The sequence below is a fragment of the Triturus cristatus genome, chromosome 9 (assembly GCF_964204655.1).
Source record: "Triturus cristatus chromosome 9, aTriCri1.1, whole genome shotgun sequence".
NCBI classification, from domain to species: domain Eukaryota; kingdom Metazoa; phylum Chordata; class Amphibia; order Caudata; family Salamandridae; genus Triturus; species Triturus cristatus.
Window position 1 is genome coordinate 1,040,487,397 of NC_140592.1, and position 26,783 is coordinate 1,040,514,179.

The 26,783-nt window shown below is 44.1% G+C and overlaps 1 protein-coding gene across 1 annotated transcript in view; it reads right to left on the minus strand.

The window, feature by feature from the left end:
• The window catches only part of KNL1 (kinetochore scaffold 1), a 598,022-nt gene that overhangs the window by 461,920 nt on the left and 109,319 nt on the right, over positions 1-26,783 (minus strand). Inside the window, exons 7-9 of the mRNA XM_085626857.1 lie at positions 24,920-24,956; positions 23,505-23,542; positions 664-716 (exon numbers count right to left, since the gene is read on the minus strand). Of these exons, the coding sequence (XP_085482983.1) occupies positions 664-716; positions 23,505-23,542; positions 24,920-24,956 (128 nt within the window). The remainder of the gene's footprint in view (positions 1-663; positions 717-23,504; positions 23,543-24,919; positions 24,957-26,783) is intronic.

A 26,783-nucleotide genomic window follows, 5' to 3' on the forward strand; every position in this document is an offset into this window, starting at 1 on the left:
CCCATGTGCGGAGCCACTTGGTCCACCCGCACTAATGTAGCTTCATTCCCCACTGCAACACAAGACACTATATCCATAAAGTCTATCTGGCCCTGGACCATTCCTGAACATTGCAATGTTCCACAGAACTTAGGTTTCTTGGCTTTGAGAAGGCCTTTGATTTTTTAGATTGGGACTTTTTACTGGAAGTGCTAAGAAAACTGGGTCTTGGCGCACGTTTCCAATCCTATGCTCGCACTCTATATGTAGGCATACTATGCAGGACACCTATTCCCCCGGCGCCCCGGGAGATAACCAGGATAGTATTCCAAGTCTGGAGGTCAGTATGGAGGTGGACAGGGTGGGATCAACGAGTAACATTGGAAGACACCAGATGCTCCAAACCCTTGTCTCAGGAAGGGCAGGTATAGATCAATGAGCGGAACTAAAAACTAATCTATAGAGCACATGGATACTCCAAAATCTGGGGAAAATGGTGGGTATATTACAGACTACACGGGGGAAACACCCAACATGGGGAAAGGAGGGATTATATAGACATGGGGAGTATTGTATTAGTCTCCTGCGAGGGACTGCAAAGTGTGTGTTCTACCTGTGCCGAAGTTACCAAAAACCAATAAAATGTTATAAAACAAATTAAAAAAAACTAAAAACTTGTCATACCTGTAACTGTTGCAGTGGAATCTGGATGGGAGCATGTAATAACGTATCCATCCCTGCACATGTAGAAAAACGTTTATCAGTATTCAGCTAAATCGTCAACTTGACTAATTGCAAAAACAAACACTACAGTACTTTAAAGCGGCAAAACCAAACAGTTCAAAATTATTTAGCTCGCTAGATGCAACAATTGTCTAAAATTGGACACATACATATTTCACAAGTACTGCTTATGTGATGAAAACACAGGAGAAGGTGAAACAAATGAGGAATTCATTAAAGAGTAAACTTTCAGCAACTATTAGTCTAAATACTCCAGCAGAATTTTTTTTAAGATATGCAGAATTTAAAAAAACATACAATAAAGAAATGTGTATGCCCAGTGGCAACTTTAACAAAGCAGAGGATGTGAGATCTTGCCCAACACTAGAAAAAATACATTTATCTGATCACACAACTTACGTATTCAATCCTGTAATTTGTATGTGTAGTATCAAGAGAAAACAGAAGAGCATATTGCAGCCAAATAATGGCTTGTACCCAGGGCAATGGTTCAATGCAGTCAGTGTAAAGGTAAACGAATCGAGGCCAACAGAATTCAAGAGTGTCATGCAGAGTACATACATCTAAAATTCCAACTTGAGACACAAGACGAGCTCTATTCAGCAGTCAGTGGTTGCAAAGAGTAATCAAGAGGAAATGCATCACTCAACTCTTGCTTGACTGTGTTCAATGTGGCGTAGGTGTAATTTGGGTGGTAAATTAGGTGTGCATTGCAAAGATCAGGTTTGCCAATTACTACACTTGTTGTGGATTTGGCTCAGTAAAAAGGGAGGGGGGAGCGGATCTATCAGACATTCCAAACCAGTAGTGCTAAATTTGTAAATGGATAAGTGAGGTGCCCAACGTTTTGCTCAGAAACCCATGGCTAGTGCTAGTGATGGTCAGGTGTGCCAAATACCAAGGCTGCATAGTCTTGAGTTCAAACCATGCCCTTTTCATCCACCAGACACACCTTGCAACTTTATCTCATTCTTGCAGGTTCTTTTTCACCCTTGTTTTTTTATGTCAGTTTTCCCATCTTTCCATTACACAATTTGGTGTTTTTGTCTCTTGCTCTTGGTCAAAGTGTAATAAGGGAAAATAAGTATTGGTCCCCAAAAAGGAGTGCGGGTGGGCATGAGCCCCACCTGCATGCATCCACAAATTAGGCACTGCAAGATTGATACTGGTTAATATGGCACTGATGGAGATCATTAACTCCACTCACTTGCAGAAACTAAACAAACCATGTTTCCCGACTAAAGGGGTATCATTTAGAGATGAATGGAGAGGGGCATGGCAGATAGGGAAGTGGGCAATTTCAATTTTAGAGGACATTAGAGAGCAAAAGGCCATCTAGTGAGGAATTGTTGCACAATAATCCTGTATTCTACTCTGAAGGTGGAGAGAAGAGGAAGAGGAGGCGCACTACAGCACCCCAGAGGGCTTATAATGCTGGCGGTGCCCTTGTAGTTAAGGTAAGGCATCAAAGGGATTGCTACATTGAACTCTACAGAGATCACGAAATGCAATACATGTGGGTGGGTGTCTCCGTGGAAGAGAATGCATAAAGACTATACTGGAAAGATTTCAATAGACTGAGAAAAAACATAACATGGATGTTGACAAAACACAAGCCATCTGAATGTTACAGAAAAGAAAGGGAGTTTTGAGCGAGGAGAATAGGAAGTAGACTGTACCATTCTTCAGCATTAGAAATACTAGGACCCATTTCCAAACATATAAAGGTTGGTAGAGGAAGACAGGGTATAAGGTTTGATGGTCAGGAGACTGAATGAGTTTGAGGGAGCATATGAAATATGGGCTCTCGTGATAATAGGGATGAGCCCAGCTGGCACAGTTGGGGCATAAAGGCAAGTTGAGCTGAGGAAGGAGGAGGGTATACAAGAGAGGAAGAGGGAACACGCGAGAGTGTTAAGTGTGTTCCTTACAGGGTTGAGTGTGGAGGAGAGTCATTAGGTAAAGTAAGTAGCAGAAATGCTATACAGTGTTGTAGAACTACAAGGAAAGAGAATGTCAGGTTACATCCTTTTTGGGGGTACTGTGGAGTAGGAAGACTTTACAGCACTGCATACAAACTTGAAGGTAAGGAGACCTCAATAGTTCATGAGGTATTTAGGGGTTTACATTTCCTGAATTCGTGCAGCAATATCCACATTTATGCTGTTGGGCAAGGAATGAGAGGCATTTTAAATAGCAGTGCAAAGAAGGTAGTTAGAGCCAAAATCTGAGAACAGTGACACAAAAGGAGTCATGTAAGGTGAAGCCAAATACTGATCGACTGACCTATGCAATTAAGAACAGAACTGGCAAGCTTTTTCATTTATGTAAGAGAGGTTTATTTGGTGGGACTTTGTGAAATGGTAAAAGCCTGGTTAACGCTTATATGGATATCCCTGTGATCAGAGTGGGATAGGTGGATAATATGGGGTCGAGTCAGAGTGGGCGAGTCAGAGAGGCAGTGATAAATAGAAGTTCCACATATTTAACTTTTGAGTGAGTGAAGGCAAAGCATATGCTTGAGATGCAACTGTCCATGTGTAAACTAGAGAGGACACTTCTACTGCCAATTCTTCAGGTTCTAATCAAATAATGAAGAATGATGCGAGGATTGCAGACAGTGTGTCTAGGATTGAGATAAATCGAAGATGATGCATTGATTCTTCAAGGAAGATACAACCAAAACAAATGAATATTTTTCAAACCATGCTAAGACCAGGACATTAAAAATGTTAACTGGGTTGGGAGAAGAGGAAGATCAAAGCAGTTATAGTGGTGCATCACTTGTTAAAAAGGAGGCAAGCTTCGATGGTCCCACAACGCAGGCAGTCTTATATGGCAGCAAAGGCTCGACTCCGAGAACGCCAACTCCCATATGCCCTGTGATACCCGGCCAGACTGCAGGTATTCTATTGCTCTCGCACCTATTTCGTTGATTCTCCAGAGGAGGTCTTTCACAGGACCGATGACAGGGTGCGCCTTCGCCCACACACAAGCGAGTTGGTTCGTAAACAACCGATACCAAAGGGGAAGGGACGGGCGCAGGTCCAGTTATGCAGTACCTCATCCCGAGCTGCATCGATCCAGCGTCTACCTACTCCATCAGACTAAAGTGGGGCGGAGGGGGGGGGGGGGTCTTGTACTTAAAAAGTTCCTTGAGCTGGTTTCCGTGACCGGGGAAGCACAATTGAGGGCCGATATCCCTGCAACACGTTCGTTGGCAGGGAAAGGGCCAGCTGACAATGGGCTGTATGTTGGGCATCCTGTTGGGGTCTCCCGCTCACGCTCGCCATGACAGATACTTCATCGTTTTTTAGGTTAGCTGTGGGGGGTGGGGTTTGGGGGGGGGGGTCTACTGTTTAATCGCACTGGCCTACGCTGCACCAGAGGCATTGTATTCGGACCAGATATTTGTGCCCGGTACATATTCATTCTTCAAATTTTTTCATGGCTGGGCCCCTTAGTGACGCGCGGGCTCCTGCTGGGACCCTCAAACTAATGAGTTGGATGTCAGGGGGGCGTTGGATAAAATTAAGCGGGGCGCAATTTTGAAGCAGGCGAAGCTAGCGCAGGCAGATGTTCTCCTGCTGCAGGAGACATCTTATGGGGTCTAAGGCGCTATGTTTTCAACGATTTGGGTTCATGCATGTATTTCACGCCGGGTTTGTGAGGGGTTCTCGGGGGTTGCGATACTGATCCATAGACTGTCCCATACACGCACATAAAGACCTGGAGGGATACGCAGGGTCGATATCTCTTCCTTCAGGGGAAGATAGGGACAGAGTCTATAGTTTTGGGATGTGTATACGCCCCTCACCCCCTTTCTTGGAGCTTAGTGGAAAAGCTTACGACCCTTTGGACAGACATGCCTGATGGACTAGCTGCTGTGGGCGGAGACTGGAATGATGTGCTAGACATGGCTGGGGACCGCTGGCGGCCTGGGGGCTCGCTGGACGCAGATGGGACTACCAAGCTACACTCAAAGGTAGCGGGCATGGATTGGGTGGATCCTTGGCGTCGCTTACATGGGACGGAGCAAGGCTATACATACTTGTCGGCTGTGCATGGCTCCTTCTCCCGCTTTGATTATATCTTCGTTCCTCGTGTCATAGACTGCAGGGTGGTTGCCACAGATATTCTTCCACGTGGTCTGTCAGACCACTCGCCGATCACTCTTACACTGCGCGCAGGTAGAGCGCCGCAGCCCTTTCGGTGGCGTCTCTCGGCGTGGAACCTTCAGAGAGACGACTATAGAGAACATATGGCCGGCGCCATCGACCACTTCTAATGTGTCAGTAGAGGTCGCAGACTTCCTCTGGAAGCCGATGAAGCCTACGCTTCAGGTGTGGATATCTCATATTGTGCAGCGGCCCGCAAATTGCGTAGGGAGTCCCTCATTCAGGTGGAGGCGAAGCTGTTGTAATTGGAATCTAGCAGCAGAAATGGCTCCGGTCGACAGGCTCGCCACCAACTTCTGTTGACGCAGCAAGAATATTCTCATACTTTGCTGGATGAGGCCCGACAGGCGTGGCTGGCGACCCGCAGTAGGATCCACCAGTGGGGGGGGGATAAGTCCCTTAAATTACTGCATAGATTATGTCAGCGGTCGCTATATTCTCAGTCGCTCCTGGGCATTCTGGGTTCAGATGGGTCCACCTTCTCGTACCCCTCCGTGATAGCGGACAGCTTTGCTGCGTATTATGCAGATCTTTATGCCCCCAGGGAATGCCTCCTGGCGGCGTTAGTCGGCCGCTTTCTCGATTTGCCGCCCAGGACCAACTCCGATGATGCGCGAGGAGATGGATCTCCCGCTCACAGAAGAGGAGCTGGGTGCGGCATTGGGCGAAATGCAGCCCGGAAAGGCCCCTGGGCCCAATGGCTTCCCATGTGAATTCTTTAAACGCTATTTTTGCAATTGGGACCACATTTCAGGGGAGTGGTGGAGGGGGCCAGGGAGCGAGGATGCCTGCCCCGTGATTGGAGACACGCGGAGATCGTAGTGTTTCATAAGCCCAGAAGACCTCCGGATCAACATGCGTCGTATCGCCCCATCTCTCTTCTAAATGTGGAGGCCAAGGCTCTGGCCAACCGCCTTCGTGCGCATATTGCATCTCTGGTTCATACCGATCAGGCCGGGTTTATGCCTCAGAGGGCGACCCGGCACAATATTCGCCGCGCCCACGTGGCGGTGGCTACAGCCCAGGGGTTGGGGGAGCGGACCGCACTATTGCTTGCGGACATGGATAGGGCTTTTGATTCCCTCAGCTGGGTGTATTTATTCGTTCTCCTCTGTAGGTTAAATTTCGGACCATGCTTGTCCTATATAACTCTCCTATATACAGACCTGACTGCGTCTGTACGGGTGGTGGGTTCTGTCTCCTCCACGTTCTCTATCAGATGGGGCACTAGACAGGAGTGTCTGCTGTCCCCCTATTTGATCGCCTTAGCGATGGAACCCTTAGAGTCGAGAGATGTTGTATGGGGGACCACACCCTACATACTATACTTTACTCTGCGTCGTTACGCAGATCCTTGCCCCTGGCTACGAAACTGGTCTTTCAAATCTGGCGACAGGCGCTGTGGAGGACCGGGTGGTGGAACAGGCTAACTCGGGAGACTCCCCTTTGGCACAATGGGCGACTGCCGCAACTGGCTACATTGTCAGGTTTTCGAGGCTGGGAGTATATCAGCATTTCTACTCTTGGGGATGTCATGCGGGGCTCGGTTCTGAATTCCTTTCAAGATTTCCAAAAAGATTTTCTAATGCCTAAAACCCAATTTTTCAGATACCTACAGTTCCGACATGCTATCACCCCATATATCGAGGGGTTGGGGTCCTTGGCTGGGTTTAGTCCCATAGAGGCTAAGATATTTATGGGGGACCTTCATGACCGCAAAATCTCAAAGATCTACCAGTCCTTGGTCACGCATTGCTCCCCCACATTACAACGTCTTAGGGAGGTCTGGGAGGAGGACATAGGCCCGCTGGAGGAAGAGGACTGGGTGGAGGAAGAGGACTGGGTGGAGGCCATGGCCTCCCCACGGGGGGGGCATCCATAGCTGTGAGCCTTCGCCTTATCCAGTTTAAATATCTCCATCGGGTCTACTTTACGAGGGTCAGGCTCTGGAGGGCGGGATTGGTGGCCTTCCCGGTGTGTCTCCGATGCCAGCACGAGGAGGGCAATCTACTGCATACTATCAGGCACGGCACTGCCCTAGCACGATTTTAGCGGGGAATTTTGTCGTGGCTCTCTGAGGTGCTGGGATGGGACCTCCCCAAAGTTGGCCCTGCTGCATGTGATGGACAACATAGGTGGGAACATATACAAGCGCCATCTTATGGTACTGGGGTTCTCCTTGGCTAAGCGGGACATTGCTAAAGCGTGGATGGCTCCGAGGGCGCCCTCGGTATCCGTTTGGAAAAATGGCATGGATTTCTGTATAGAGCTAGAAATCCCTATCTTTGTGGCTAGGGGGTGCCCACTTAACCATTATAAAATTTGGCGGCGATGGGCAGAGTATAGAGGCCTGGAGTTGGAACCAGTTTCAGTAGCCAGGCCCACAGACTTGGCGTCCCTCCCTGTATAGGAGATATGCAATATTGCCTGGTGGGTGCAGGGGTATAGTATTTAGACAGCTGGGAATGTTTCCTCTGGTGCTGCTTTTGGGTAGGCGTGGGCGCGATTGGGGTTGCGGGGGGGTTTAGGGGGTTTGTTTCTCTGTATTTCTTTGGGTACTATTGCAACTGTATTGCTCTCAATTTGTCCTATTTTGCTCCAGAAAGTGTCAAAGTCATTTCTGTGTACATTTTCTTTGCATGAGTTGCTGGGTGGCAGTGCTCTGCAATATCTTGGTTATTTGACAAATAAAATCGGTTTAAAAAAATTTTTTTTAAAAAAAGGAGGCAAACTTCAACAGATTTTGGTTTGAAGGGCCTATGGAGAAAATGATTGGTATTGATGCATAGGGTGAATCTGGCATTCAGCGATTGTTAGTCCGTGAAGGGAAAAGTGGTGGAGTGGGGAACTCTATTGTGTTCAGTGATGGATAAGGTATTCGATAGGCAAAGTAAAATGGCTTAGGCGGTGGGATGTTTACAGTTCAATCAGCTGGACGATTACGTGTTCAGTTGATGAAGAGATAAGGCTGAAAGGAGGGGAAGGAGGGCTTATTGCATATAGAGGGCTGAATAAGTAGATAGAGTGGTTAGAAGAGGTGTAGGAAACAAGAATGGCTGAGGAGACTGGCCAATTACACTGGGCAGAGGGAAGAAAAGATTGAAGAGGACTCATACTTACAGAGCCGGCTAGCTATAGAATGATTACAGGAACCTTTAGCGCCCCAGCACGGAAGTCAGGTTGACATTTCAGCACTGTGGGACACAGTGGAAAATGAGATCAATTTGGGCTGATTTCAAAATCTGTGCATTTTACCTGCAGTTTATTACCCTTTGGCTTACTGTCTTAAGTCACCGAAGTCTACTAGCAACCTTGTTTTGGGTCACCACAGCTTAAGACATGGCTCGTTCACATTCAACACTGTCAAGGACTTTCCATTGGTTGGTAATACATGTTTCACCCAGTTAGAGATGAGGACTTGGAGAAGAGACACAACGGTAAAATCGTTTAGCGCTATTTCCCACACTTAAAAAACAAACCAAAAAAAAAGGAAAATGCAACCGTAGCTGAATGACAAGTTTTACTATCAGGTTTATGACTATCTTGAATGTCACTGGGGGAAGTAAACAAACAAGCATACATTCTAATGCACATCCACTCTTCATTCACTATTTAAAACTGCTGCAAAGATGCTCTACATGCTGATGGATGGGTAATACATGCCTTTTTGGGATTCCTTTCCTTTCACTGATTCATTTGTAACAGAAGGCAGCCGCAAATTGCCTCCAATGCTTTGGAAACTAAACGAACAGAATGGGGTTTATCAAATGCACCAATGAATGCTTAAAGAAGAGTCCATTCTCAGTAAAGGCCTACCAGTGCAGGAAGAGAATGCTTAATAAAAAAAAAAAGTGTCAGTCTTAAAACGAGAAAGAAAACCAAAAATCTCCATAGCATTATACGATGGGGCACGAGAGTGCCATGTAGGATACACAGATGCACACAGGAACAGTTGGTGGCCTTCTGAGGAGTATGAAACGTCTATATGAATTGTACAATACAATAAAAAGGCTCCTTGTCCCTATTATGAATAAGCGGAATCTGCATTCATATCCAACTTTGCTTTACTTAGTGTAGAAATCAAGCGATGAAATGCCTATGCTTGTCGATCATGTTCAACTTAAGGGTTAGCTTAAAGTATGAGCCAATAAGTATTCCGATCTAGGCAAGGAATAAGGTCACAAAAAGGGCTAGGACAAGAGATAACATGAACAGTGAAGGAGGGACTCTCTTGCCCTTGATTATCCCTTTCAGAGGTTGAGTCTCTGCAATAAAATTAAATCGGGCTCCCCAGAGGACCCTATGAAACCGGATCAACTCCGTAAATTTCAAAAACACCTAAAACCAGTCTGCAGTGAGCTATTGAGCTATTAACCTATCCCTAACCTAGGCGTCAGTACCACTCGCATAGAAGCACACCAAAGTGACACTGTTACTTAAAAAAAAAAAAAAAAACCTCTTTAGACACATCCAAACCTGAAAATTATCGCCCCATATCCCGGCTCCCGTTTCTGGCCAAAGCCACTGAATCCCATATGAAACCCATCCTCATGATGTTTGTAGATGTCCAATGAGATATTGGACTCCTCACAAAACGGTTTTCGATCACGCCACAGCACTGAATCCGCCCTGTTGGCAGTGACAGAGCAACTTCGAAGCTCTTTGGAAGAAGAAAAAACTCAGCGGCTCTGATTTTTCTTGACCTCAGCGCCGGTTTTGATACGGTATCTCATTAGATCCTTTTGCACCGCTTGCAGGAGATAAGTATCGGGGGCGCATGGCCTTGGCCTGGTTCAGATCCTTTCTGGATGGCATAACAATCCAGGTCACGGTACCACCTCATTGTTCTCAGGAGTACGCCGCCCACTCCGGAGTTACGAAGGGATCAATATTGAGCCCTACGCTCTTTAATATTTATTTACAACCCCTTGCAGTGGTAGCAAAAAACAAAAGGACTCATGTATCTATTGCTGTCTGCAGTTAAACGTCAGTAGGTCTGAAATTTTGCGGTTAAGGAGAGAGAGTCATTTGAAGTCAGTTCAAAGTCAGTCCTCTGCCCAAGGACGGAGTATGGGTGGACAATGGGCTGTCCTTCTAAGCCCAAACAAAAGCGGGACGGGGGTATGTTTAGGGCTTCTGCATGGACTCCAGCCTCTTTTAGGGTGTGTCGACCCACAAACTCACCAAACCATTATCCAATCTACAAGCTTATCTAGACTGGATTATTGTAATTCCCTTTATTTGGGCCCAAATAAATCTGGGATTCAGCGCTTACAGAAGGTACAAAATGCGGCAGCATGCAGTCTTTGCTCTCCCTAAATTCTGCTCAGCATAAAAGCTCATGCCTAATCTACACTGGCTGTCAATTGATAAAAGAATTCAGTTCAAGACATTATGCTTTGACCATACAATTCTGACCCAAAAAGCGCCTCCTGTCTTATCTCATCAGCCAGCGATTTATTCACCGCGGAGTGCGCTGCATTTAGCTGTTCAGCACCTAGCTTCCATCCCCAGAGTTTTAAGAGCCGGGGGCTGCTCTTTTAAGGCGCTGGCATCCGTACTCTGGAACTCTCTGCCTGTGTCTAACAGAGGTATCCAGAATCTCCTGGCTTTCAGGAAGGCTGTAAAAACTCAGCAGTTGCCGAACAAATCCACACCTCCCCTCTTTTCCATCTTGCAATGTTTTACCTGGGTAGCGCTGGGGCAGCCATGTGCTGTACAAATCTCTAACATAACATAGGTCATTAAGAAACAAAACCAACGATATCATGGTCTTTACAACCTCAATTATAGTTGGATACGTTCTGCTCTGTGCAAGTGATTATATTAAGTCTTCATTGGAAAGTAACATTCTTTAGTGCCAACTGGTGGTGCCACATCTAGAAAGGACATTTGTTTATATTTGTGAGGAAACTGCTTTTAGCAGGCTAACCCTCACCCTTTGTCCAATGTTTTTTACTCTTAAGTACTGGTGCAATGACTCTCCAATTCAATGAGCCCTGCTAACCAAGCTTCAGTGCATGTGCTCTGACCCTTAAAGGGGTATATGTTGGATTGTTACACCCACAATTGGCATAAGTTTACTTACAAGTATCTAGTATACGGTACCAACGTCTATAAATTAAAGTGTCTCTCATGGACTGTAGCACCTATTGTGCTATTAAGAGTGTGACAAAGCAAAGTGTGACTGCCAGCCGCCATTGCAGGTTGGCAGTCAGTTATTCAACTGCTAACTCTGCTTTGCCTTTCAAAGTATTGGCAAAGTCTAACCTTCCTCTTTAATATATGTAAGACACCTGTAAGATAGGCCTAAAGAGCCATAAGGCATGGTGCTGTAAATTAGAAAGACTAGGACATATGTTTTCATGTGTCTTGAAAGTAAAAACCCCACCTTGTCGTTATTACTGTAGAAAGGCTAGCAGCTCCACTGGTGAGTACAGTGTTACACGCTGACAATTCAGCAGTGCCAAATTGGCCTGAATGAGACTACTCAACATGATATTTCAAGGTATCAAAAGAATCATTGCATTAAACCCAACTTGATGGTCCAGCAGAATTTAATGTAACTTTTGTACAATTGGCAACTTTAGTAAGTAGCCACCTTGTTGCCCAAAGCTCTCCAGAGACAGTTTACGGTTGCTGGCCACGAGAAAACATTGTCCTTCTGGAGAGAGTTGTGAACGACCCTCAGAAAGGAACACAAAGGATCTGCCAAGGCAGGAGGTATAACAGGCTATGAGCCCAAAAGGTGTGCTTTAAAGACGAAGCCGCCTTTGAAGGGCAAGCAGTAGTCAAACACGCAAGGGGCTGATCTTTTGTTTTCTTTGCAGACAGGTTGGCATCAAGGACAGAGAGGCTGAAGCCTTTGCCAAGATGAGAAGCTGTTGTCAAACCATTTTTCTCCAGGAGTGTGGAACGCCCACATAGCCACACCTCTGGGATGGGCTTAGAAGTTCCCCCAAGCCAAGAGAAGGATTGTACAATGTTGGGAGAGGGAAGATTAGTGCACCCTGGGATAGCGTGATGCAACAAGTCACAGGAATTTGTCATAATGCAGCAGGGACTTGGTAGCTTGACTGACTAGTTAGCCACCCCATTTCCCTGAGCTCGTAGTGGGCATAAAAGTGCCACCCAGACCTCAAAGCACATCTGTATTGAAGTGACTTCAAGAGTCAGCTGGTTGACTTCCTTGTACAGCTACAAGGACACAAAAGTTGAAGAAGCCTGCCTTAGAGAGTGGGTAGTCAAGAATGCCTAACCACCACTGACCACCACGTGCAGACTGGGAGACAGTCCCAACCCTCAAAAGTTGCACTTGAGTCTGCTGGACCTGGGAGAATCGTCAGAGAGCAGTTTGGTCGCCCAGCAAGAAAGGTATCATTAGTTAAAGGGAACCACTGGTTTTGTTGTAACTAGAGACCAGTGGTCTTTAACCAGACTTTGATGGACATCGACCGATGTGCCCAAAATTGCCCCACCGTGTTCATGGACCGAGGAGTTTGACAGAAACACCCCCATCACTGGAACAGCACTGTTGAGGACCGCTCCATTAAAGTCTGTGTTGGTTCGCCCATAGAGCCTGGAACTGGACTGAAGACTGCTTTGAATAAAAGTTACCTGTCCAACTGAACCTCTTTGTCCCTCACACTTCCTGCCAGAGTTGGTCCCCCCCAAGCAGGCTGGAGTAGTAATTTACAACTTTATAAAAGTTTTACGAAGTATGCAAAGTTTACTGCAAGTGTTGTCCATTACAATGATTTATTGAGCTGAATGAAAAAGCAGCAATTGATTCTTCCTTTGAAAATTCAAATCCCCGGAACTCTCCGGTGGTTTTCGCTCATTGAGGTGGCTATTTAAAGATAAAAGTACATCCTAGTTTTATACATTTGTGTCCGATTTTTATTGAGTCTTGTTTCTTTCTTATGTAACTGTTTTGGTACTTCTTAACGGTTTACATATGTTCTTTTGATAAAGCCTGGCCACAGTTGCCGAGGGTTGAACTATGGTTTTCGAACAAATCTGACTGAAACCAGTAAAGGTGGCGAGTTTCTATCATGATAAGGGCTCACAACCACATTATATAATAAACCGCTTTCCAAACAACCTTGTTATGCAGAACACTTAAAACCAATGATATACACATGAAGATCCTTGAATGTTTGGAGGAGGAAGGTAAGGAGTCAGGAAAAAAAGCACTGATCCATTAATGGGGGAAAGGGGGAAGAAAGTAAAAATGTAACAGAGTTAGTCGGAAACGTGAATGAACTCTGTAAGAGAATACACTGAAGTTTAGGTTATGCAGAGTGCAAACTAAACAAAATCTCTCCACGCAAATTCTAGTTTGATTTTAAAACCTTGCTCTCCACTCCTCTGTGGATTCCTTTAGTAGATCATAGGGAATATTGGTGCCTTCAGGATGCTCGATGCCGACACACCAGTGTCAAGTAATATAGGCTTCAAAGATCTGGTACTAGGATCTAATCCTGGCCCCCGATATACCTCCATTAAAAAAATTAAAATAAAGAAAATCGCCTAGAGATATTCTTTTTTGATTTTAGTTTTTAGATCATTATAGAAGAAATTTAGCTTGGGTAGACATTGCTGATCTGAGCCAAATTTTCCTGGACGACATTTAAAAAAAATGGCAGATGTATCGCAGTGATGTAATATTTCAGGAGTCATGAGATTCAAATACTTACTTTTGGTGTCAAAACAGGTTTTATGGGTCAAGTAGTCTTATAGAGACAGAAAATAACTCCCCAGAGAACCACTGTTAGACCTGGTACCATTGGCGTGAGTCTCCCTTCCATTTTTGCTATTCAGTGCCACCGTGCAAGTGCTCCCTATTGTAAATTGTTGTAATGGATTAGGGACTCCATGATTGGCTTATTTGACTTACTTGTCAGACCCTAGTACAGTGCACCATGTGTGCCCAGGACCTGTGGATCAAATGCCGCTAGTGGGCGTGCAGCACTGATTGTGCCACCCACTGAAGCAGCTTGTAAAGTGCGTCTCAGGCCTGCCATTGCAGAGCCTGTGTGCATTCTAGTACTGCCATGTTGACTTGGTAAGTGCACCCACTTACTAGTCCCTAAACCTTCCCTTTTGTACATGTTAGCCACCCCTAAGGTACGTCCAAGGGCAGGGTGCATTGTACATAAAAGGTAGGACATGCCCTGGTGTGTGTGGCATGACCTGATAGTGAATTACAGCCAATTTAGTTTTTCACTATTGCAAGGCTACCTATTCCCATAGGCCAGCATGGGCAGTTCGATTATAACATCTTATAATCCTAACTGACCCAGGGAGCATGGTAGAAAAACGAATTTAGTATGCCTGAACTCAGAATGTGAAAATACACCTTTTAGTAAAGGTGATTTTTACATTCTGTGTTTGAAAATACCACTTTTAGAAAGTAGGTATTTTCTTACATAACCTTGTGTATTGCATGTCTGGTTTGTGAGTCACAGGAGGGCTTCTCCAGCAGTCTGATGAGTCAGGGCTGGGCTGAATAGGACCTTGGCTGAATAGAGTAGGGAGGGGAGGAGATTTCCTTTCAGCTACCTGGGCCAGGTCTGCTTTCAATAATGCTGTCTCCACCTCTTGCCAGGAAGCTGCAGAGAACTGGTTTTGGCTAGGTACAGGCAACTTCTGCCTTCCGAGGACAAAGGATTTACAAGTGTAAATATTGGGGACTAGACCCCAAGACTTTAGATCACTTCTGGGAATCAAGACGGACCTTTGGCAAGGAGAAGAAACCAAGGAGGCTGAAGGATTTGACTGCCCCAGCGCGCCATTTTCTGGGGTTGGCCTGCAGTGGTTACTTAATTGCCAAGGAAAGGGGAAAGAACTTTTATTGAGCTTTCATCATCTCGAAGAAGAATCTCCAAGGGCTTGAATTGTGCTTGCATCCTGCTGAAGTCTCAGGGATACAAGACTTCACCACCAGCTCTCCCCTGAATTTCCTTGCTGAAAATTCGGTCTGCAGAAGCCTGCGTATTGTTGGGAGCTGGAAATGTGACACAACGAGAAAAAGCTTGTCGCCGCCACAGCTGTTGCCGTCGCATCACCGGAAAAGCGTGTCGCAGGGCCTGTCGCGGCTCAGAAGTTCCAGAGTCGCCGCATGGCCACCAGGCATGCACGCATCGCCTTCACATCGTCGCATTAAAGACGCCATCTTGTTGCATCGCGCCGGATCATCGCATCGATGCGCCATCTTGTCGCATCGTAACCGGAACACAACCAGAGATGGACGCATCACCTCCTCTCCGGTAATGAACAGACGCATCGCCTACTTTGCGCAAGCACTGAGGAACAGATGCATCAATTCCCCCGAAGCAAGGATGCGACGCATCGCTCTCCCCGCAAACCTTTTGTTTATCTTGCGTTGCGCATCCCAAGGTACTTTGTGAGAAACGTGTCGGATTTACCATCAACTTTGAACTAAGCAATCTCTACCATTTTTAAGTCTATTTTTGATTACAGTATTGTGGATTTGTCGTTTGGGTCTTGTGTTAAGTCTATATAAAGATTACTTATTTTTATAAACCCTGTGTGGTGTCCATCTGTAGTGTTTTCACTGTATTACTGTATGTGTTCACAAATGCTTTACACACTGCCTCTGAGATAAGCCTTCCTGCGCGTGCCAAGCTACCACAGGGTTGAGCATGGGTTATTTAGAAGTGTAGCCCCTTTACCCTGACTAGAAGCAAGGGTCCCTATTTGGCCAAAGGTGCAAACCATTGCCAACTAGAGACCCCCAGCTCTAACAACTACCTTCTGCCTTTTTCCAAAATGGGGGCTATAATAGAGAAAGAAGACAATTATATAGAAATTAAAAAATATTAGTTTAATACTTATGTATGCACCAAACAATGTTTATGATCTGAATTAGGAAGAAAAAAAAAAAATAATAATAATGTTTATCACTCTTGTTTTAGACATTTCATAATTCACTTTATTTATTTGTTTTGGCAATTGCTCGTGGTACATTTGCAGAATGTTGAACATTTGAGAAGAGCATATCGACAGGAACATCTTTTTGCAGCACAGGTTTTGAAAGTACATGTAAGGCCTGATCTCTTGAACTTGCTGTACCGAAGTTTGTCAAACGTGTGAGAGTCAGAACTTCTTTTGTTCACACAAGGTATTTTTCTTGGTCTTTAAAGTCACATTTGTATTTCTCAACAAATATTTTTAGAAACTTCACAGGTTCAGCAGTTAAAGGTCCAAGCTTTGTTCCAATTTTGATCATAGTGTTATCACTCGTAACAATATGTACCTTGATAAGAACACTTGGCATCTCTGGGTCTCGTTTCTTATAAATAATAAGAAACGGGGTTCGATTGGAACCATTTCAAACAATCCCACTCAACATGTGGCAAGACATGATGGTCAGCTCCCACCAATTTGCTGTTAAGATCATTAACAATATGGCCCATACCTTTTGAATAGATCTCTGCAGGGATCAACTCCTCGCTGGCAATCATTTCACATGCAATATTAGGAAATTCAGTGTTCACTGAAGCATCAGCAATGTTTTGGCGAGTTACCATCTTCAAGTTCATCTTGTTTGATGTTGATGACCAGAATATATGAAGTTGAACAGGTGGATGTAGGAAAATCGTCTCAAGCGGAATACTGAGAAAATGGAGGTCTTACTTTTTGGAAATACTTCTTTTTGGAACAATTCATAGTGGCCGGCCGTCTCTGTACCCTGCCCATACTCTGTTCGAAAAGTAAAGAACCTGGGAGTCATGTTTGATGATGAACTGTCCTTTTCGGGACAGGTCAATCACATCTTCATGTTTCTATACCTTGCTAACCAGGCCCCAGCACCTATGTTCTTTCCCAAAACTGTACCTCTGTACCCACAATTGGCACACCTCTGGGCCACCTGTAAGTCCCTTGTAAAAGGCACCCCTGGTGCAATGGGCTTTGTGACCAGAATGTGCCTCTAAAGGCTGCAGCACTTATTATGCCACTCTGAGACTCCTTACCTTAACACTCCCACCCAGTCAGTGCAGACTGGGTGTTTTACTGCAGACAAAACTAAAGAGTCAACATGGCAAATATCCCTGCGCCTCATGTCCACCAACACGGCCTGATTGCCTTGAAGCTGCCCTAAAGGCATGGTGCACCATATCCCGTTGAGGGCATAACTGCAAGAGCAATACGTCCCTACAGTGCCATTTACAGACATTGAAAGTGCAGTGAAACCAATTTGAGTTCATGGGCTGGCAGTTTGTCAACACGAACTCCACAGCTCCATTATGGCTTTACTGAAGTCTGGGAAGTTTGGTATCAAACTTACCAGCACATTAAATCCACACTGGTGCTGGATTTAATGAAAAATGCACACAGCGGGCATTTTTGAGATTCCCCCTGAAAAACGACCAACTCTGACGGGGTTTCGGACGGACTCCCAGCCATCTGCCATCACCAGACAAGTTTCTGTACCCCTGGGTAGAGAGCCCCACTGAACTCTGGGTCCAGGAACAAAGAACATCCTGGGCAGAGGTGTCATGCCTCCTCCCAGAGGATGGGCAGGGTCCTTGAAGAGGGAGCTTCAAAAGCCTGCCGCCTTGGTTAGCTACCCAAGCATGATTGCTGCTATCAGCAACAAGCTCCCACTGGTTCTAACCCCATTTTAGGCCCGAGAAATGGTGGGAAAACCTATCCAGGAAGGGAGGTGTGTCCACATTTGCCAACCCCACCCCTCAGTTGGGGGAGGCGACGTGAAGCACACATCTCAGTCTCCGCCTCCAATCAAAGATGCTTATGCTTCTCTCCCACTGGAGGGTGGCATACTAGGAGGTGTAGACACTCCAAGGAAGGAACCCAGTGGTCCCTACCTGCACACTCTTGTAAACGCCCCTCAATCTAGTATTTAGGGACACCGCTGAACCTTGCCTCTTCAGATTCAACGTGACAAGGAGGACCAAAGAACCGTGCTGCAGAAGAGGACGACGAAAACTATTTTGGCCCCAGACCTACCAGCCTGTTCTTGCCCTGAAACCCTGCGAGCTGAACCCAGAATGTCCTACAGCCGACAGCCTCCAAGAACCCCGGAGACATACCATGCTTTCATAAAGGACTCCCAACTCCCATGAACACTGAATTTGTCCAACACCAACCCAAGTCAGGACTCCAGATCCAGCTAGATCCGCAAGTCCTTACCACTCTGCACCAGACTCCCACGGCCCAAGTGGCCCAACACCCCAGCGAGGTCGCCCCGGCGATCCTGACCTGTGATCCAGCATTGGATGACCTCCACTGACCTCCTCGATGCGTGCAGCCTCATCCTGAAGGGTCCCCACGACCGGGACCAGAACCAGTGAGAAGAACTCAACACGAAAAGACACTTCTACAACCGCAGCTCTGGGGACCTAAGGTGCCCTACAGTGTCCTGGAGTCCAGCAACTCTTAATCTTCATCCTCCAGTCGTTGGTTTCCTTCATCCAGTCTTCTGGCTCCAGCTTGCAGTCCTTTTCCGTGATAGATGTCCTCCATTGAAGAGCATTAGGCTCTAAAACACCTCCCGAGCACCCTGCACCTGGCCACTCTGGCATCACTGGCGGTGTGGACTTGGTGCCAAGCTGGGACCCCCTTTGCCCCTAACTTAACCCTAGGAGCTTGGCTCCTGAGATAAAGGGCCAACAAAGGTGCCCCATTGACACTCTGCACCCAGCCGTCCTGGTGGTGACCCTTGAGTGCCAACCTGAACCTTGGGGAACCTTGGTTCTACCCCCCCAAAACACCACTCCGAAAACAGTTTAACTCACCTGTTAACTTAACACTTCGTTTTCTCTATAGGACTAAATGGTGGGTTTTCTCAGAAAATTCTTCTAAGTGTTGAACAAGCTTGTACTGCACAAAAAGTAACCTATTGCTTGCACACGTGTTACCCTGCTTACAGGTGTCCTGTGTTGTGTAAACTGTATTAGGAGTGTGTTTCATACCAAATTTGAACAGTAATTTAAACAGTTCATAAATCATTTTCTCCATTGAAAAAGTAATCTGAATGTACCTACAAAGCCAGTATTCACTGCATTTTGAAAGAACACATTGTAGGAAGAGTTTAACATACCTGCTAATAAGTTAATCTTGGTTTATAGAAATAAAACAACAAAATAACGCTTTATACAAATAATTGGTCTGGATTCAGTCTGGGTGTGCGATATCATTTTGTGCCAGAGTGTGTACAATAAAGGCTTAACACTACCCTCCTGATAAGCCTGACTGCTCAACCACACTACCACAAAAGAGTAAGGTATTATCTACTTTAACCTTTGCTACATCTCTGGAGATCCACTAGACTGTGCACACTATACCTTACTAATATAGTATATACAGAGCCAGTTTCCTACACATCTGTAGAACAGTCTGAACAATCTCTCGGACATTTTACATGAATTAAATCTCGATGATTCGCAATTGTGACATAGTCTACAACCACAGCAGTTTTCAATCAGACACCTTTTCAAATTGAAATTCTTCAGGTGAAGGTTTTCTTTCGAGCTCTTGCATGAGTTAGCGCTTCACTGGTTTGGTTGCAGCATATCCTTCAAATGAGTTTGATGGAAGAAGATGATGCGACAGATTGTCCTTGATGAATTCACCCCTTCCTTTTACTACATCCATGTCTCTATGTGGCTGCGAAAGCTGTTTTTTGTAACCCGTTTTGTAGTGGCTGGTTGAACGAAACTCTTACTATGGCAATTAAAGCGGGGAAGTGGAGCTTTAATGAATATATCAAACAGATTTCTCTTTCAATACAAATCTCTCCTGTTACGGTTCAGCGTACAGTTTTGATCCATGTTCCAGGACATCTAGTAGATGTGTCTTTATATCGTTATCCACATATTATTTGGTCATGAAGTTGTGAAGTCGCACAGGCTCAGTCATTTCAAAAGGGTTTCCTTGTTGCTGCATGAAATAAAGTAGGCTGTCAAAATGTTTATTAAATTGTGTCACTCGCTTTCCCACAGGTTCGTGGTGAGGAACCGTTTCACAACGGTCTATTCATTTTTTATTTATCTGCTCTAAAAACATTGCAAATAGAAAGAACTTCATGGTAGGCAAGCTGCCATTGAGCAACATGTTCACTTTTACATGTTTGACCAACAATTCCCATGGCGTTTTTCTGTGATCTCTGGATCGCCTATTCTAGTTTCATATCTGGAGCCACAGAATTGAACCTTTCCCCTTTGTCGTTCCACATAAAAGGTCTTTGGATGAATTTTCTGTAGAGGTATGGTTTTTAGCTTCTTCAATCTTTCCAAATAACAGGACCCATATCCCAGGTAGTTTATGCAATCAAATTCGCGAAAATCAGTGACTCCAGTCTTCACATGTATCCTAATCACCTTCCAGATCAGCAGGTACCAAGTTTTTCACTAGACCGAGAACTTGCAAAGTTCTGATTTTCCTTCACATTATTTGACAAACTCTACAAACTTGGTTTTCAGGTTTTCTGATTTTGAAACGTGTATTGAATATTGCCTGGCTTTGCATTAGGTCTATTGAATGACGTGCATTCTGTGCGTTTTTCAGTTGCGAGATAAGATATGCAAAACCTAATTTGTCATTCTTATTCCCTAAAGCATTCCAACACAATTTTTCTATAGCCTCAGATAGATGAGCATACTTTGTAACAAACTATCATAATGATTTCTGCTCAATACTGACTGGACAGTTTTGCTTTCAAAGATTTCAACCTCAATAAGTGCATAGTCTATGCCACATCCACAGGGATAACTTCCTGCACAACAACACAACTTTTTGTATGTGGAAATTCTACTGGATTGCTCATAAAAAATGTCAGCTACAATGCGGAAAACACCTTCATTGCAGAAAATTGGCAGGATAGGCTGGTCTTCAAGCTGAGCATCCACGTTGAATTTTTATTTTTTTGTGAGCTGTGCATACTGTTGCATAGTTTGTGACTGGAGATTGTATTACTGGTAAAATCTCAACCTTCAGTGGGACGGATTTCTGGGAGTTAAAGCATGAATTGGGGCAGGGTAGACCTGAACCCCTTAGAACCTCGTAGTATCCTGTAATTTAGTAAAAAGGAAATCAAATCCATCCTGTTGTGTAAAAGGAATAAGTATAGAGAACGCTGTGAGAGTGGGGGAAAAGACAAATAGGTTCTGTATGGATACGATCGGGGGATACAAGCCTACCTGGTAGGAGTGAGAAAAACCTATGACAGGTTTTTGTTGATCAGATTACGCCTAGAATTAATTCACCATTTAGTGGTCTTTCCAAAAAGAAATCTGTGGCCCCAGAACTTACCAAGATGACTATGTGACGGAAAGGCAACACAGTTGACGACTCATTTTATGTTATTTTGTCACTTTTACTGAGATATTGGATCTTCTATTCTACAAACCCTTTTCCAGTCACAAAGTTTATTTACCATCAAGTGGCCCTCGCATTTTTAAAACCTCTCAGAGATGTGCATACATGTTGTGGAATCCTTGTTTATATTTAAATGGCTCTTCGCAGGGGAAAATCACTCTTATTTTGACGGTTTACACTACGAAGAAAACTGAAAAGGCTGTAGGGATATGTCAATTCTCAGGAAGGGGCATGACTGATTTATATTATATTACTGCTCTTTTAAAAATAGTGCTAAAATGTTTTTGACAGTTTAATGAGGAAAATTGGTCTGTTAATGTATATAAATAACTCTGGAATTATTTAAAAAATTGGAAATTACAATTTGCAGTATTTGCTGACCAGCCAAATACGGATTGTAACATTTTAAATTCTTAATATTTTTCGTATGGTTTCTTTTACATCTGTGGATAATATATATGACGCTTTTATGTATATGATTTTTGTTCCGGTTATGGCTTTGAATAGAAATCTGAATAAAGATTTTTGATCTGGAGTAATGAGAAAGTGGTTTCCCATCCCCAGGTGGAGGGTATTTCTACATGCATGTCTGCCTTGTAAGATCTAGAAGGGACTGAGATTGTGGCAACCATCCTTAAGCTTTTAGTATTTCAAGACACTAACTGTGGGCATTTGTGCTCCCCAATTGGTAGGATTCAGTCTGCTCAGGTGATTTTGCATACATAGTGAACCTTGCTCCTGCGAATCACGGCAGTTTTTTGCAGCCTCAAGTGGTCCTTGCTCCAGTATGTCACTGCTATGTTTTCATTATCTCCCAAGTTCCCCAGAAGTTTAGTTTGAAATGGAAAAAGGATTGTGCTTCTAAAAGACTTTATTTGTGAAAACAAATTTTATTACAAATGTTCTTGGGTTTCAAAAGCTTAATTGATTAGAGTGATATAGCGGTGTTACTTGTGGCTATTCTTGTTTGACCACATGTAGAGAGCATATGTTGCCAAAGGGCTACTACCCATTTGTGTGGTATTTTAGAACAAAATTGCTCATGTCATATGTCATTAGAACACTGCGGCTTCCTAATGTTGCCCCTTATTGCTTTGTAGGACCAGATTGATTGTAACTACATATTAGAAGACAAATCAATTACCAGATCCGTTATGTGGCACATTTCTCTTTCTCTTTGCACCCATGTCCGAAGGGGGTTCCCGAATAGAGAACCCTAGAAAGCAAGGTGTGCGAGACAAACATGCTATACAGTGATTTCATTTGGATTTCTTTAAACCCTGAATTTATGTAACTGAATAAACAGTTAATACATTATTAGTAGATTAAGTATTTCTGTGACATGAGTAGTTAGAATAAAATTATTGTCTTTAGTGTTGTGGAAATAAAAACTTGTGACACTCAACTGTGATGAGTATGGTCCCAAGCATGCAAGAAGATTTGGAAACCGAAACTATGCTATGGTTACACTGTGGTCTATTTTTTTTGCATAAAAGATTGATAAGTAGTTGTACACTACTGCAAATGTTTATATTCAACATCAGTACTTGCCAGCATGTTCTCACATTTGTGGCACATGTCCTGTAGTATAATGTGGCACAAGTAAAGGTGTCAGTGAAGGGTTTCTGTCCTCGTTTTTTAAAATAATTTGCAATGTATTGAATGAATGCATATTTAAATATTTCTGACGTGCCATTAGATTTGTGGTACAAGATGGGCTCTTGATAAATATGGATTTGTTTTTTTATTTACTCAATGAGGTGGCTGAAATATGATAAATATAAATAAAATAGACGTCAATAACCAGACTGACAGGCGATAACAAGGTTGACATTGTTTTTAAATAAAGGACAGTGGATCACGAAAAAACAGTTTCAAAGAGAATATGCCATATGTTGCCAAAGGGCTACTACCCATTTGTGTGGTATTTTAGAACAAAATTGCTCATGTCATATGTCATTAGAACACTGTGGCTTCCTAATGTTGCCCCTTATTGCTTTGTAGGACCAGATTGATTGTAACTACATATTAGAAGACAAATCAATTACCAGATCTGTTATGTGGCACATTTCTCTTTCTCTTTGCACCCATGTCCGAAGGGGGTTCCTGAATCGACATAACTTATTTATATGTTACACTTGCTATCACAACTTTGTCTTTTCACAGCACTGCAAATGCTGCATTAGTGGTACTAATTTCCACTCAGTATTGTGACTAATTATATTAGAAAAGTCATACCAGTAATTGGACAGCTAATATTCTCTGTGTCTTCATTTCTGTAAAAAAAAAAAAAGTGACAAAATGGGTCAGATATCAAGCACTGACAAAGTGCATTTTGGTCATTTCAATTCTATTACCATATCATGCTGATACCAGATCTCATTTCATGCAAGGCAGCATATATAGGACAGAGGCAACTACGGCTTTCCAAAACTTATAAAAAAAAAGAAAAATCGACATTCCAATACCAAAAGAGCATTTTAAACTGAAATCCTTTCATACAACTAATAGTTCAGAAAGGACAGTACATATATGGCTTGTCAACACCAACCACTATCCAGTCAACGCACTCATATTACATGCTAGGCAAAGAATAAGTCAAATGACTTGGGTAGCACCTAAGCTGCTGACCTACCGACAATAAACCTATTAACAGAATCACACATACTCTACTGATGTGATTGGTAATAGTTCAAACCATACTCTAGTCTGTGATACAAGCTAAAAAGCTGGAAAGTACAGGCTCCACTTGCACTGTGAGCCAATACCACTGGAAGCATGCGAGGTATAAAATGTGTAAACGAATATTACACATATAAGCGGGATTGGTCCCTCTTTTTGGAACATGCAATTATGCCTCCATTTCTTAGCTGACAGAGAGGAGACATGTTTAGCTCAAAGCTGTAGTCCTCATTCCACGCAGAGAGCTGAATGGAGTATATTTAATAGCTATTTCAGATGTCAATTATAAGTTGAGTACAAATGCTGTTTATTAATGTATAGCTCATTGTAGGCAGCACCTCACAGAATTTCGGGCTATTTAATTAATCAATTCATCAACAATTACAGAGGGTGGTTTCTGACCCACTGTAGGCAATCCAATCAACAACCCCCTTCCAGCTCCATCACCATCCTTGCTAGCTGGATAGGTGCTGCCACAGTTGATTTTCTGCTGAACTGTAGAACTCTCTAACTTTCATAGTCGTTGCCTTTACTAGATCTAAGTTTAACATAATGTGTTCTTTACTTGTGATGCATTTATTTTATTTTTTTAAGGATGACTGGAATCCAAATGCTTAGTATTAAAAGTGTACAATTGACGATTGGTAAAAAAAACATGTGTCTAGCATGCAGTGCAAGAGTTTAAAATTTATGTTTTAGACTTAGCGTTATGTACTGTATGTACTCTTCGATTTTATAAACAATGCCAATTAAGATAAATAATCACCTTTTTCTACAGAAACAGACCGCCATTTTTTTCAACTGGCAAATACACTTCTACTAGTTCTAAACTTAAAGTATTTAAAAAAAATATAAACACATTTTGTCAAACTTCAGGTCTTTAAGAAATCACTACATACCGCCTTTCCCATCATGCAGTAATGTCAATATTGTCTTAATACATTTTCAGAAAAAAAGGTGATTCCACTTACTCAAATGGTGTTGCTTTGTTTGATAAAATTCCTTTGCCTGTTAAATAAACCAGAAGAACAAGTTACTCCATAACAAATGTTGGTGCACTCTAAGAGATGACCATTTGAATTTGTACACTAAAATAACTCTTCACTATCGGCTAGACCCTTCAAGCGCATTACATTTTTAAGTATTGCTTACACCCTTGATCACTTTTTTTTGCCCACAATATCATACTACTTAAACTGAAAGGCCAAATGAAAAAGGGATGGGCAGAAGAGTAAATTGGGCGCGCAATTCTTTGTGAGTGATACAATTAGTGTTTTCACATGTGCACGTCCTGTAAACGAGATTGAATATGCTACTTACCAGTATGCATCTGTTCTTGGCATGTAGGGCTGCTGACATTCATATCTGTGCATAGATCGCCGCCTAGTGTTGGGTCCGGATGTTTGCACGTTGTTGTCCTGTTATGTTATGTTACCTGTTTTGTAGAGCGCAAACAGCTGCCCCAGCGACGGGGCGTCCCGGCGCTAGAACCGTAACACAATCAGCTGGCAACGAAAGAGGGACCTACGGGGAGGGAAAGAGATGGGTTTTGATTGATCTGCGGAAAGCTAGCAGATTATCCATGCAACGGATGTGGAGAGGGAGGGAGTTCCACAACTTGGCCCCCAGTAGTTTGAAAGAGCGCCCTCCGATGCGACAGAACTTCGTATGGGGTATCAAGGCTAGATGTTGCCCCATCGACCGGAGATTCCGTTTGAGATTATAGGGGGTCAGCAATGAACGGAGGAGCTCTGGACCTTCGTTCTTCAAGATTTTAAAGGCAAATATGAGGGCCTTGAACTGGACGCGGGCTTCCATGGGCAGCCAATGTAATCTGTAAATGGTCGCTCTCACTGAGCACCTTCTTGGAAGACCTACTATAGCTCTTGCCGCCGAATTCTGGATTCGTTGGAATCTTTTTATCTCAGCTTTGTTTGCTCCTAGCAGCAGGACACTCGCGTAGTCCAGTCTGGACAAGATGGTAGACTGTACGATGAGTTGTCGTGTCTTGGAGTCGAAGTAGCCTAAGATGGGGTAGAGACTTCTCAGTAGGCCAATGCAAGTTGCGGCAACTTTTTTGGTGTGCGACTGGAAGCTAAGGGTCGAGTCCAGCCATACTCCTAGATTTTTTACTAAATTTTTTGGAGGGGGTGCTGGGCCCAGCGATTGGGGCCACCAGAGATCGTTCCAGTTGTTGCTGTTTTTCCCCATTATCAGCACCTCGGTTTTGCCACCGTTAAGTTGGAGGCAGTTTGCTGTCATCCATTTGGCGACAGCAGTCAGTCCATCCCTGAAGTTGGTGGCATCAGGAGAGGGGGCCTCACTAAGGCTGATGACCAACTGAGTGTCGTCAGCGTACGACACCATTGTGAGGCCCCATGTCTTAGCAACCTCCGCCAAGGGTTGCATATATAGGTTAAACAGGGAGGGACTGAGAGCAGAGCCCTGTGGGACTCCTTGTCCTATATCTTGGGGTTGAGAGATAAACGGAGGGGCAGATACCCTGAATGATCTGTTGGTTAAAAATGAACGAAACCATTGAAGCGCCGAGTCTACGATTCCTATATTTTCCAAGCGTTTTAGTAGAATGGCATGGGAGACCGTATCAAAGGCCGCGCTGAGATCGAGCAGTATCAGCGCGGCACTTTTGCCGGTGTCCATAATTTCCCGTAAGCTTTCCGTGGAGGTGAGGAGCGCGGATTCCGTACTATGGCCCGGCCTGAACCCGTGCTGAGAGGGGTCCAGGATGTTATTTTTCGCCATATACTCACTGAGTATTTTATTCGCGTGCGCTTCCGCTAGTTTAGCGACCCATGGTAAAAGTGAGACCGGCCG